This window comes from Ciconia boyciana, chromosome 6 (assembly GCF_034638445.1).
Source record: "Ciconia boyciana chromosome 6, ASM3463844v1, whole genome shotgun sequence".
NCBI lineage: Eukaryota > Metazoa > Chordata > Aves > Ciconiiformes > Ciconiidae > Ciconia > Ciconia boyciana.
Genome location: NC_132939.1, coordinates 66254876 through 66266444, shown reverse-complemented (window position 1 = coordinate 66266444; position 11569 = coordinate 66254876). Strand labels below are relative to the sequence as shown.

General features: G+C 35.8%; 1 protein-coding gene across 6 annotated transcripts in view; it reads left to right on the top strand.

The window, feature by feature from the left end:
- KIAA0586 (KIAA0586 ortholog) overlaps nt 1–11569 on the top strand; it is a 77834-nt gene that overhangs the window by 674 nt on the left and 65591 nt on the right. For all 6 annotated transcript variants that reach the window (XM_072866149.1, XM_072866147.1, XM_072866151.1 and 3 more), the window contains exons 2-11: nt 1678–1757; nt 2861–2930; nt 4201–4267; nt 4938–5115; nt 5500–5733; nt 6272–6440; nt 6952–7113; nt 8154–8274; nt 9163–9307; nt 10790–10831. In XM_072866149.1, the coding sequence (XP_072722250.1) occupies nt 1678–1757; nt 2861–2930; nt 4201–4267; nt 4938–5115; nt 5500–5733; nt 6272–6440; nt 6952–7113; nt 8154–8274; nt 9163–9307; nt 10790–10831 (1268 nt within the window). The remainder of the gene's footprint in view (nt 1–1677; nt 1758–2860; nt 2931–4200; nt 4268–4937; nt 5116–5499; nt 5734–6271; nt 6441–6951; nt 7114–8153; nt 8275–9162; nt 9308–10789; nt 10832–11569) is intronic.

Here is an 11569-nt window from a genome sequence, read left to right as displayed (position 1 = left end):
TTTCAAAAGTTATGTTTGTTTGTTTGTTTTCCCAGACTCTGTTTTGCATACAAAAAGCAACTCGTGCAGGGTGAGGTGGTCAGTCAGAGCTCTGTTAACAGAACCCCAGTCTGGGCTCCAGATTTGTAGTCCAATTAAATTTGGCAATTATCACCTCTGTCAGAAAAACTATGGCTGTCATTGTGATGTTCACAAGTATACTAGGCAGGAAGGTTTTAGGCAGCATCAGCGGATGAAACAGTGTACGTGGGCAGGTACCTAAAGAAGAAAGTTAAGAAGATTGATGCCTTTCCAGTCTGTCACAGTTTTTAATGTGGTTTGTAGCTCATCTTTTTAGACACCACATGTATCTCTTCAATTTTATACCCAAAGTATAGTTAGCAAGCGAATCTGTGCCTAACAGAATATTGCTCCTGCCAACAGACAGCTCTGAGTAGTCCCAATATTTGGGCCTTCTTTGTGTTTTCATGGAATTTTGTGAATTATTTTGTGGTTTTATACTGGAAGAGAGATCAAAAGTCTTTTAAACACTTCTCCTCTCTCTCTGCTTCATTAAAGATTATTTTTTTCTGTAGAGCTTGAGCTAGTAGATGTTCAAGCTATAGCTGTACAAGCTTGCCTTTTTAAAGAAGTTTATTGGACATTTGAAAGGTAATAAATATTAAATGCTGGAAGCAGGCATTCTGAGAAAGTCATTCAGCTCTAGTCTTTTTGAATTTGCAGAGTTTTTGCAGGTTTTATGGAACAATACGAGTTTCAGAGCTGGTCAGTTAAACAACTATTCAAAAAACTCTTAGGAAAAAAAAAAGTTTCCTTGCTACCTACCATAATTTTAAATTTTACTTGTTAAAATTATTTTTCTTCCTTTGTAGTCTTGGAAAACAAACCAACCTTACCCCTCTTAAACCCCACCTGCTTGACACAAACAACATATACTGGTCAACTGCCTGTACTAAGGAAGCTCACATAGCTGAGTAAACAATATGAAAAAAATAAGTTGCATCCTTTTCTGTAATTTTTTTTTAAAAGCTATTTGTAGAAATATTAAGTAAATAATTTTAAGTCTTTTTTTAAGAGACTGAGACTGTAGTGATGTACCATGTACTCTTCAAATTCAAAACTGACACAGTCTGTGCTACTTATCTAATCAGATAGAATATTCATTTTATTTCTTTAAAATACATATCAATTACAGTCTTTGGAGTTTGGGGAAGGGGTTTTAGTTTTTTTGGGGTCGAGCTTCAAACAGCTTCAAAAGGTGATATTTTTATAGTGTTAGGAAGACATACTAGTCTCTCACATAACTACAACGTGTACTGTCCTCAGTGTCCTTCTGTAAGATATGTTATCATATAATTGTCTCTCTAGACAAGTAACTTTCTACGTTCCTATGATCTTTAGACTTGGATTTGAGCTAGACATTATTGACTTTTTTAATGCTCTGTTTTTCAGAGACTTTTTCGTATATTGTAAAACAAGTCTATAATCCAGGCTTACAGAATTCATTAATGTTTGTAAGCTTCAGCTTGATGGCTGTGGTCATTTGTGTTATGAAAGTCATTACGTTTAGATGTTCAAAGATACAGGCAGAGGAAATGTTGAGACCTGGGTTAGTCAAGGGATACTGAAAATGCATAACAAATCATTATGATCACAGTAAAACTGCTTTTATTTCAGGAGTCCCGAGTGCTAAAGGACGTCCAGAAAATCTGCTTTCAGTAGAAAATTCTACAGAGCCCATGCTTTTATCACAAATGGTAAGAAAAGTTACTGGTGCTTCCTGCAATCCCGAACTAAGAGAACAGTATTTTTCTCACAAAGTTGTAGCTTCTGTAAAAGCATAGCAAATCTTTGGCTCAGCTTCTGCACAATAACTGTGCAGCTGCTTTCCTCTTTGAGTTGCTGCTAATGTGGTATTAATGCTGAAGTGTTTGGAGGGGCTTTGTTTACTGTACTGCTGCCTGTTGCATAGTTAATACCAAGGGTTGTTCTTAAATTTTAGTGTAACTCTTCCTTTGAAAAGGCAGTTACACATGGCACAATATTTGTCAAAAACCCTAACACTTTTTGTAGGTGTTTTTTTTCTCTTCATATCATAGATAATGAAATGGACATTAGTTTATGTGGAATTCTTTAATACTTACAATTAAAAGGCTTATTTCCTTTTGATTTGTTTGTTGTGCCTTACATAGAGTGGAAACTTGTGCCTAGGGCATCCATATAGTGATAAGCATGCATGAGGATAAAATTAACCTACACTGTGAAAGGATTGTAACAATGTCTCTACATGGCTCAAAGTAGACCTAGTGAGCTGAACAAAAGTCTCAAAAAATACGGTGGAGTACTCCACCATCAAATAAGGTTAAGTGACAGTTTTTTAGCTTCCTAACTTGCCTTTATGACTCCTCATAGACTTTGATTATTCATGGATTTCACTTCAAGAAAATTCAGCTCTGTCCCTTCAGTTCCACAGTTAGTGTTATGAGTGCTTATTTCTGTGTGTATGGGTAGTCCTGAGTTGTTTGAGATTAGCGACTTGTATAAACTTAAACACAGGCAGTTTCACTACTGCTTCTTTGGCCATAAATGAGGAGAATGCACTTAATCAGCACTTAGAATATATACTTTTAATTTGAATTGTGTTTCTGGGTTATTTTTCCCTAAAATGTCATGTGAGTTCTTGACTACAAAGTCCAGATGATTCTGCGGTAGAGATCTTAAAATGTTTTGTTCTAAGAACTTCTCTTAGTGTGTGGAGATGCTTATGTTTGTGTATTCAGCAATTCCCTCCGCTTCTAAAATTTTGGCCACTGATACCAGAGGCTTTGATGTATGCTTTTCTGCTCTTCTTGTTCTGAAGGATTATCCTAGAGATGCTGCAGTACAAGAAGGTTCTTCATTGCTACTGGAAGATAGCAGAAGACCTAAAGGTAAGAGACATCGATGTACTGCTACAGTCCCTTTTTTGTAAGAAAACTGATTAATTAGAGGAAAAGGGAGCTTTAATTTCATCTAGGGTATTTTCTTCAGTATAGAAAATTTTGAGTGAAAATATTCAAAGGTTTCTTTGATAAAAAGATTATAATTGTAATTTACATTCTTAAATTTTGCAAAATTTACTTCAGTCTTGCTGGCACTACACTAACTTATGTAGCTCTTGTGATTAACTAAGAGGGACTTCTACCAGTGCACCAGAATGCTGAGATTCCTTTTGCTAATGGAACTATTCATGTCTCTGAATACAGAATTTTGGGGGGTGGGGGACCTTGTTTGGATGCATTTTCCTGTTGTGAGTAATTGTACTACAAATTCATATTTTTCTGCAAGCAACCTACACCATAAAAAGTATATTTTTAATCCTTAAGAATCTAAGAAATCACATTGTTGATGCCTTTTCCTTTAACTTCTGAATCTGCCAGTCAGTTTCAATCAGATTTGGGAGAATGAAGACTTTTTAAAGAAAATACACTTCTGCAGGTTTCTTGGATATCTGTGGCCGTGTAGAGGAAAGAAACACAAATCAATACCCCTATTTAAGGCCAAAAATCAATACTTCAGTTTCCTCTTCTGCGCTCACAGAGGCAGCAGCAAGCTGGCTTATCAGCATGTATGTACTAGCTGTGTGTAGTCAGCAGTAGAGAAACACCGAACCTGCCATATCTTGGGTTGTTACCTCTGCCCAGCAAACACTGAATGAAGGAGAGCCCACAATCCTTTTAGCATAATTTAAAGCTATTAAGAATATTTGTTGTAATGGATGATGACTGTGGGGAAATACTAATATTACAGTTCTTTTTTTTTTTTTAATTACATTTTTTTTCAAGTTAGAATTTGCAGGGTTTTATTGAATGGGTTGCTGAGCTCAAGTTACCATTTATATGGCATTTTTCCCCAAATTTTATGAAGGTAAGGTATTGTCATTTTCACAGCATACCAAAATAGATTTTATTGATACCAACATTCCATACTAGATAAAATTGTGTTAAATGAAGCCTACCCTTACACTCATCGTGATTTAAGTCTGCTACTTAGTGAAGGGAAACAATTTGTGGTTGCAATAGATCATGTGGTTTGTGCAGGCAACAGATTCTTTGCAGCAAAATTGTACGTGTTGTTGAAATAATGCTTTGTGTCTACCTCTAAAATAGACATTTTGTGTCAGTTAACCCGACAAAGTATATTTTATGTCCTTCCCCACAGATGATGTTTTTATTTCTCAATATGCTACTGGCCAGAAAGAGGCTTTGAGAGCGTTGTTAAAGCAAAAGTAAGTATATGTTGTTGTTAGTGTCTCAGCTATTCTGTTTCTGTACAGGTATACTACTATACTACTTCTTCAGCTTCTGCCAAAATGCATAGCTAGTAAGGAAAAAGTGTTCTTTATTGTTCTCTGTTGTATTCTTTTTCTGTCTATGAAGATGTTTTCAGTTTGTTTTATCATTCAGAGCTCACTGGAGTATCTTGTTCATTTTATGTATTTTTGGTAATGCCTTTAGACTATTTGAATTAATGATTTCATGATACAAGAGTCAGGCAAGATCTGCTCTGATAGATAATTCATTTCGTGCCAAAACAGCGTAATATTTTTAAAGACAGATAAGGACACATGCTGTTTATCCATAAGCTGGAAATCTTGAAGATCAGAAATTTAGTTGGACCTTGCTACTAGTACACTGAACTTTGCAAAATACAACCTGTAAATATGTTCTTTGTTGCAGTTGCAGAAACGCCTTTTATATTAGAATCTGTAACATAATCCTGAGAAATTTCCCATGTCATGTTAAAAGATGAGAATAAAATTATTTCTTGGTCGTCAAGAACTTCAAGAAAAAATGCTTATATAAGTAGCGATACCAGTGCTGCATGTGGGAAATCATTTGCTTGGAGGGGATATGGAGAAAACAATGCTTTTTACAGGCACTTGTTTATTTTTATAGAACTCAAAATACTCCTGTACTTAAGAAGGTGAAGGTACAGCTCTTAGGAGATGCCTCCACAGAAAAAAAGGAAAGTGTTGGTCAAGACACTAGGTCAACACACAAGGAAGCTGATTCTGCAACAACCATCGCAGCAGCAACTGCTGCTGCCATTGCTACTACAGCTCCGCTTCTTAAAGTAAGTAGCTTGTGGTAATATTAATTCTTTGTCCACTTAAAATAGTAGATGTCAAAATGGTTGGTAGTAGAGCCAGAGAGACTGAATGTGTCTGTGTACTGGTTTTTGTGTGTTAGTAATCTCAGACTTACTGACCAATATACCAGAGAGAACTAATTTGGATTTGGCTAAATGGGCAAATGGACAGAGACCATTTGATTCATCTTTTAGAATAATTTTATAGTATTGCTAAACCACCAAACGTTAGGGCTAACTAGTATTTTATTTGTGTCTTTTGGGAAGCAAATCATTCCATGATGATGGGAATGATGTTTTGTTCTCTTTATGCTTGCACCTCTTTTGCAGTAAGGCTTTTTCCCTTACTCCCTGCCCCCCCCCTTGCAGGTTCAAAATGATTTGGAAGCAAAAGTTAACTCGGTTTCAGCATTACTTCATAAACTACAGGAGACAGACAGACAACTGCAGCGTGTTGCTGAACAGCAAACAAATATGAAGACTCAACATGAGAAGCCCCACTGTCATGAAAGAGTCAGTGAGCTTGAAAAACAAATGAATGCTTTCATGGTGCAACGGATTCAGCATTTGGAAAAGTTACAGGAGCAACAAATGAATATTCAGGTATCTAAGTAACAATGCAGAAGCTTTTGCTTAATCATTTCTTCTGTATCTCAGTGTTAATGTTATAGTAATTTAGATTATATTTTAGTATTAGAAAGAAAGAAAGATCCAGTGGCCAGCACATGAGCTTAGAGCTTTTCGGGAAAAGTTTTATTTCTGGTTCTGTCCCAGATATCTGCTCCCCTCCCTCCCCATAATTTTTGTGTCTGTGGAAAGTAAATGCAAAAATTGTGAAATGTTCTCATTTCCACTAAGAAATTGTTTAGACCTTTGTTAATTGAAGAAACTTTCATTAGCCAGTCGGATTAAAAATCTAAGAACAGTTATAAATTGTTTATTCAGAGAATCCTGCGTGCTTTTTGAAAGGCAGAATAATGTCCAAGCCTGTCTATGTTCCGAGGTTGTTGTAAATTACTTTTCTCTCAAATAGCATGTCAAAATCTGATTAGTATGATTACATGGCAAGTATTCATGCTTAGAGTTTTACTTGCGGAAACTAATGCATATGTCAGAAATACTTTGTCATTTTGTCTCTTAGTCCCATCTCATTAGCTCTGCGGTCAACACGGGTGGCTTACAGCAAATTCACGTACCTTCCTCCATTGTCATCACAAAACAATCTGAGAAGCCAGAGCAGCGATTGCTTACTAACGGAGCGTCTTCATGTCCGAGGGGTTTATTTCCTACCAGTAGTCCACCTGCCCAAGGTGAAGACAGATTCTTAATATCTTACTTCCAGTGTTAGTTTTGCATTAATTTTGTTTCCATTAATATTGGATTGTACATCACATCAGTAATGAGTAGTAAACATTGCTTCTGTATAATTGCTTTTATTGCCTAATATACTATATAACATATAGCACTTATTCTGCAAATGTTGCAGTTTAAATTAAAGTGAGAGTTTGGTATTTATTGACTGCTTAGTCTGCACCAAGAGAGGCCTAGACTTAACTGAAAATAATCTTACTGAGAAATAATCTATGTGGAAGCTCGTAATGAAATAGCTCATACTATGTTTGGGGGTTTTTTTTGATCCTTTTATAATAGTACTTGTAAGTATGAAACTTTCTTCCTGTTTGTGTTTTAACTAGTTCTGTAATGTTTTGCATTTTTGTGAAAAATTCATAATGTTGCCATGGGTTTTTTTTTTCTAGATTTGTTTTCCTATGAAGAAGACTGTTAACATTTAAATAACATCTTTTTTTTTCCCTCCTGAAGCATATTCAAGCCAATTTCAAGGCATTCATACACAAAAATCTCCTCTAAAGACACCAGTTCCTCGGAGATACGCTCCAGAACCTGTATCAAAAAATGTGAAAATCTCAAAGAAAGAAAACCCTGTAACAGAAAAGGAAAATATTCCCAAATCCACATGTGAAGGTACTGTGAGTAAGACACTCCTGTCCTCCACTGGCATGAATAGTATGGCCTGAGGTTTACTTTGTGTGGTCCTCACCTAATCTGAGCTGTCAGGTTGCTGGCACTTAAATACATATATTCAGAATATTTGAAAGTACGTTTGGGAAGGGATAATTTTGTGGATAAGTCACTTACTCTTAACTAACTAAAGACTTAATGACAGTACTGATTAAGCTGTAGCATCTCGACGTGATTGCTCACTGAAATGTTTTCTTAGATGAAAAATTGAATGACCATTCATTTTCAGGTTTAAGGACTGTTATATAGAATAATGAAAAACTTGGGATCTAGTCAATAACTTAGTCATTATAATTGGTTGGATTGATTTTTTTTTTTCCCCCCATAAAAACATGCATTCATAGGGTCTCTAGGCCATCGTAATGAAAATAGCATCAGTAAAGCAAAGGAAGTAATTTACTGCTTTTGATCAGGTTAGTGGCATGAAACTCAGTTTTGAAGATTTCATCCAAAAATAAACCATTTTTTTTAGCTGGTTCTGTTTAGAATGGATTGAGGTTCTGAGATTGAGGAAGAACATTTAAAAGATCCAGCCATTTTACTCTATCATGGACAAAATGCCTGTTTGTGTCTTCATCAGATCCTTCTCAGACTGCTGCTTCTATCTTTTTTTTTTTTACAAAACTGTCACGTATTCCTATTGTTCCGTGGGTCCTGGAATAAATGAAACGAGTCAAAGGAAGAAGAACAAGTCTGTGACATTATGGACAGAATGTTTCTCTGTGACTCAGTTAATTGCCGTCACGGTTTCATTCATCTGTTTTCTGACTTTGCTAATGTAAAGCAGTCATAGTAACATAGTGTGAGTGGTTTTATGTGACTTGTCTTATCTGCAGTAAATCTGTATTTTAAAATTTTAAAAATTGTTCTTAATATCCTTGGTGATTATTATATAATGGTGACATATCTGGAAAGGAAAAAGAAGTATTAAATATATTGAACAAACTTAACAGTAAATGTAACTTTCTTTTTTTCTGCCTTAGGTGAAGGGAGACTTCTTGAGCGTATTCTGAATTCTCAAGAAATGCCACTGAGGCAAACTGAGTTTTCCAAGAAGGCAACATTAAACAATAATAAAATGACCTGGCATGCTGAGAGAGACAGGTAAATAAACATAACAATCCAAAATTGAGGAAGATTTTTTTGTTTGTTTTAATGAAATTGAGAAAGGTTTATTAGATACTGATGGGGTAACAGAGTCACTGGCGTGGTCCTTGAGTCTGACAAAGCTGTGCTTGAAGTAAAACACTGGAGCACTGGTATTTCTATGCTACTTTTGCATTTCTGTTGTTCTGAAGGTAGATGAAAGCTCATTGCTAAGGATAGTTTGGAAGACTTTTCCCAGAGGTCAGTGGGTGTCACTTGGAGTGCTTTTCTGTCTTCTGAGTATATTTCTTCTATTGCAGCAGCTTGTGGAGTAGTGTCAGGAAGCCAGTGGTACAGGCATTGTGTTACAGTGGAATTGCCCTTGTCAGTGAGACTCCAAGCTGCCTGCTTATGGGAGCTGTATGAGAACACTTTGTTGGGAGGGAGCAGCCCCAGCATACCAGTTTCTAAGCTTTAGAATGAGTTAGGAAATTTTTTTAGCCATCCAGTCTGAAACATTTTTTCCCCAGGCAACAGTTTGATGTCATAATTTCACTAATACAATGAGAAGGAGCTATATAGATACTGTCTTATTTAAGATAGTATAGACAAAAGTATTAATTGCTTCAAACAGAAAGCTATCCAAAGTTTAAATGTTGCTCTGTTAGATCTGAATTTTAGATATAGTTTCACTGTTCAAAATACAATGATACAGCTCAAGGTGTTAAGTGGTAAACAGAGTAAAGCCAATAACCTGTCTTTAACTTCAGGTGAAAAAGCAAATTCCATTTTATATAAAGGTTTGGTATTCTTGCACTTTAAATTCATCCAGAGTTTCAAAGTTGGCTACTTTCTTGGGGCACATGAGGAGCCATGAGACTTAATCAGGAGTGTTTCTTCCATCAGGCATACTGCTTTGTGTACAGACTCGTTCCCTGCTTTTGAAAGCTCCTTCCAAAATTGCAGTTCAATTGAGAAAACGGTGAAGAAAGCAGATGATTTACTTCAAGATCTTGGCCAGTTGAGAAGAGAAATGCATGACATGCTACAGGTAAAGTCCATGTTATCAGAATGACCAAGAATTTGAATAAGGGGAATAAAAAATGTGGAGAAAAACTTAGAAGTCTGGTGTCAGTAAAAGAGTTGCCCTTGCTTCTACCTCTGTAAAAAGACTGACATTTGTTTACAATTACTTGAAATATTGCAGTCTTTATATGTGGAAGGGCTTTGTGTCTGAGTAATGTCTCAATCAGTATGCAGTGGTCTAGACTGTAGAGGCTCTTACTGCCATTCTACCAAACATAAAACAGGTAAAAAAAATGTGTGTTTTATTTGTTTATTTTAAGGTTTCAGGTATTTTCAGTGCCTGTTTTCTGCTTGCTCTCTTCCTGTGATACTAGAGCTACAGAGCTGATGTAACATTCCCATTTGGGAAAGAACAATGTTCTATTTATCTGCAGTCAACTTTAGGGATGACTTAAGCTACTTCCTTTCTCATTTTGCCATTTCTTTTTGTAAAGAGTGCTGTTTCCGAAGAATTGCCTGGCGTACATCGTTGTATTGTTTCTCATGGTAGTGATTTTGTACCTTTGGTGCTAGAATGGTTCTGTGCTGGCAACGTGTAACTTGTGTCTGGCTCTTGAAAATGGAGGCTTTTATCTATTTGTTAAACTGGTTTCATGTGGAAGCAAGGTGTACCCGATCATTTAGCCTGTCTGTTTTGGCCCTCTCTGTTCTTGTAAATGTAAGTGATGGGAAAGAAGAAAGACTTGAATATCCACAGGTTTGTGAATTGGCTTGGAACATAATAGATTTGATTCTATTGGTTTGTTTCTGTGGTTGAAGGTTTCAGCTTGGATGTTTCCCTAAAAATACTGTGCATTACGTGCCAGTTATTTACATAGCTTCATCTGTCATATCTTACAGTATAGCTGATGCATTTTTTCATAGATTTTGTAAGATATTAGTGGATTGCACGTTTAACTGTTCTTACTAGTAAGAGCACTGATGCCATGTGCCCCATTTACGTTGCAAATACTTGCTTACCACTATTGCTAAAAACTTACACTGAATAACATATCTTAGTATAGGCAGCAGAGAACAGGACAAGATGGGAGAAGGAGTGGCAGGTGAGAAAGACACAGTTGACATAAATGGATTCAAATGTCTTCTTTCTTATGAAAAAGGTCAATAGGAAGACAGAGATGATGACTTCAGCAAATGTGGAGCTGAGTCAGTTAGATACTTAGCTATTGACTTCTCATCATTAAAAGATACGTAGAGTGAGAAAGTAAATGCTTGGGGTAAATGACCGCTAGCTTTGTCATGCAAGCAAATGAAAGGCCTGAATTAACAGATAGGTTGAGATGGAACAGAAGGTGGTGCTCTAATCCAAAAGAAGCATGCAGTGAGATTTAGTAGTTCACAAGGAATTCATTGTGCTCATTTAAATTGATCAAATATCTACTCTAGATTTTACCTTGACACATCTGTCTTTAGGTAAGTTTCAACAGCTCTTCTTCTGTCTTTTTAGGAAGCAAACTCGTGGAAATCAGACATGAATGATCTTGTCAAGGTATACCTTGAATTTTTATGTTTTGTTTTGTTTTTTTTTTAAATATTGTAATACTGAAACAGTTTTGAATATGCTGCCAATGAGATAACACTACAGTAACTATTGCAGACCTGTATTTTTTTTAAAAAGTTGCTATTATGTACAGATTACATTACTCTAAGATTTAACTTGTTCTTTGACTTGTCTTATTCAATCTTAATGAGGTATCTTGAGGGAATAATATAAACGTCTGGCAGAAAGCTGCTGCCTCAAAACGAGCATGGTGTGGACTGCTAATACAATTAGCATTTCATGATCTGAGTCTAATTGGCAAGTCTACATAATTTTATGGTTGAACATATATCCATATTTCTTACATTTTCTCACCAATTTCACCTTATTGAGCTAGTATTTGTCAAAAAGTTTCATTTTAAAATAAAAACCTGTATAAAATTGATAAATAATTTGGTATATTGTCCTTTTCTCACCAGGCAAAACCAAAATCATGGTATCAGTGTGTTGATTTCTGTTTTGTTATGTCCATTGCGCTTTGGCAGTACACTTGTTAGAACATAAACTTTTGTTTAATTCTGATTTGATAAAAGTGTAGCCTTAAAGCCAAAACTGATTTTTGATCTGTGAGATTTTTTTCTGTTCATTCAGTTGATGCTTTCAGAGTCTACTCAAGTTTGGGTATTTTGTTTTTGTTTTGGGGTTTCTTTATGTACATTTATCACTTTTTAAAATTTTTTTGCTTCC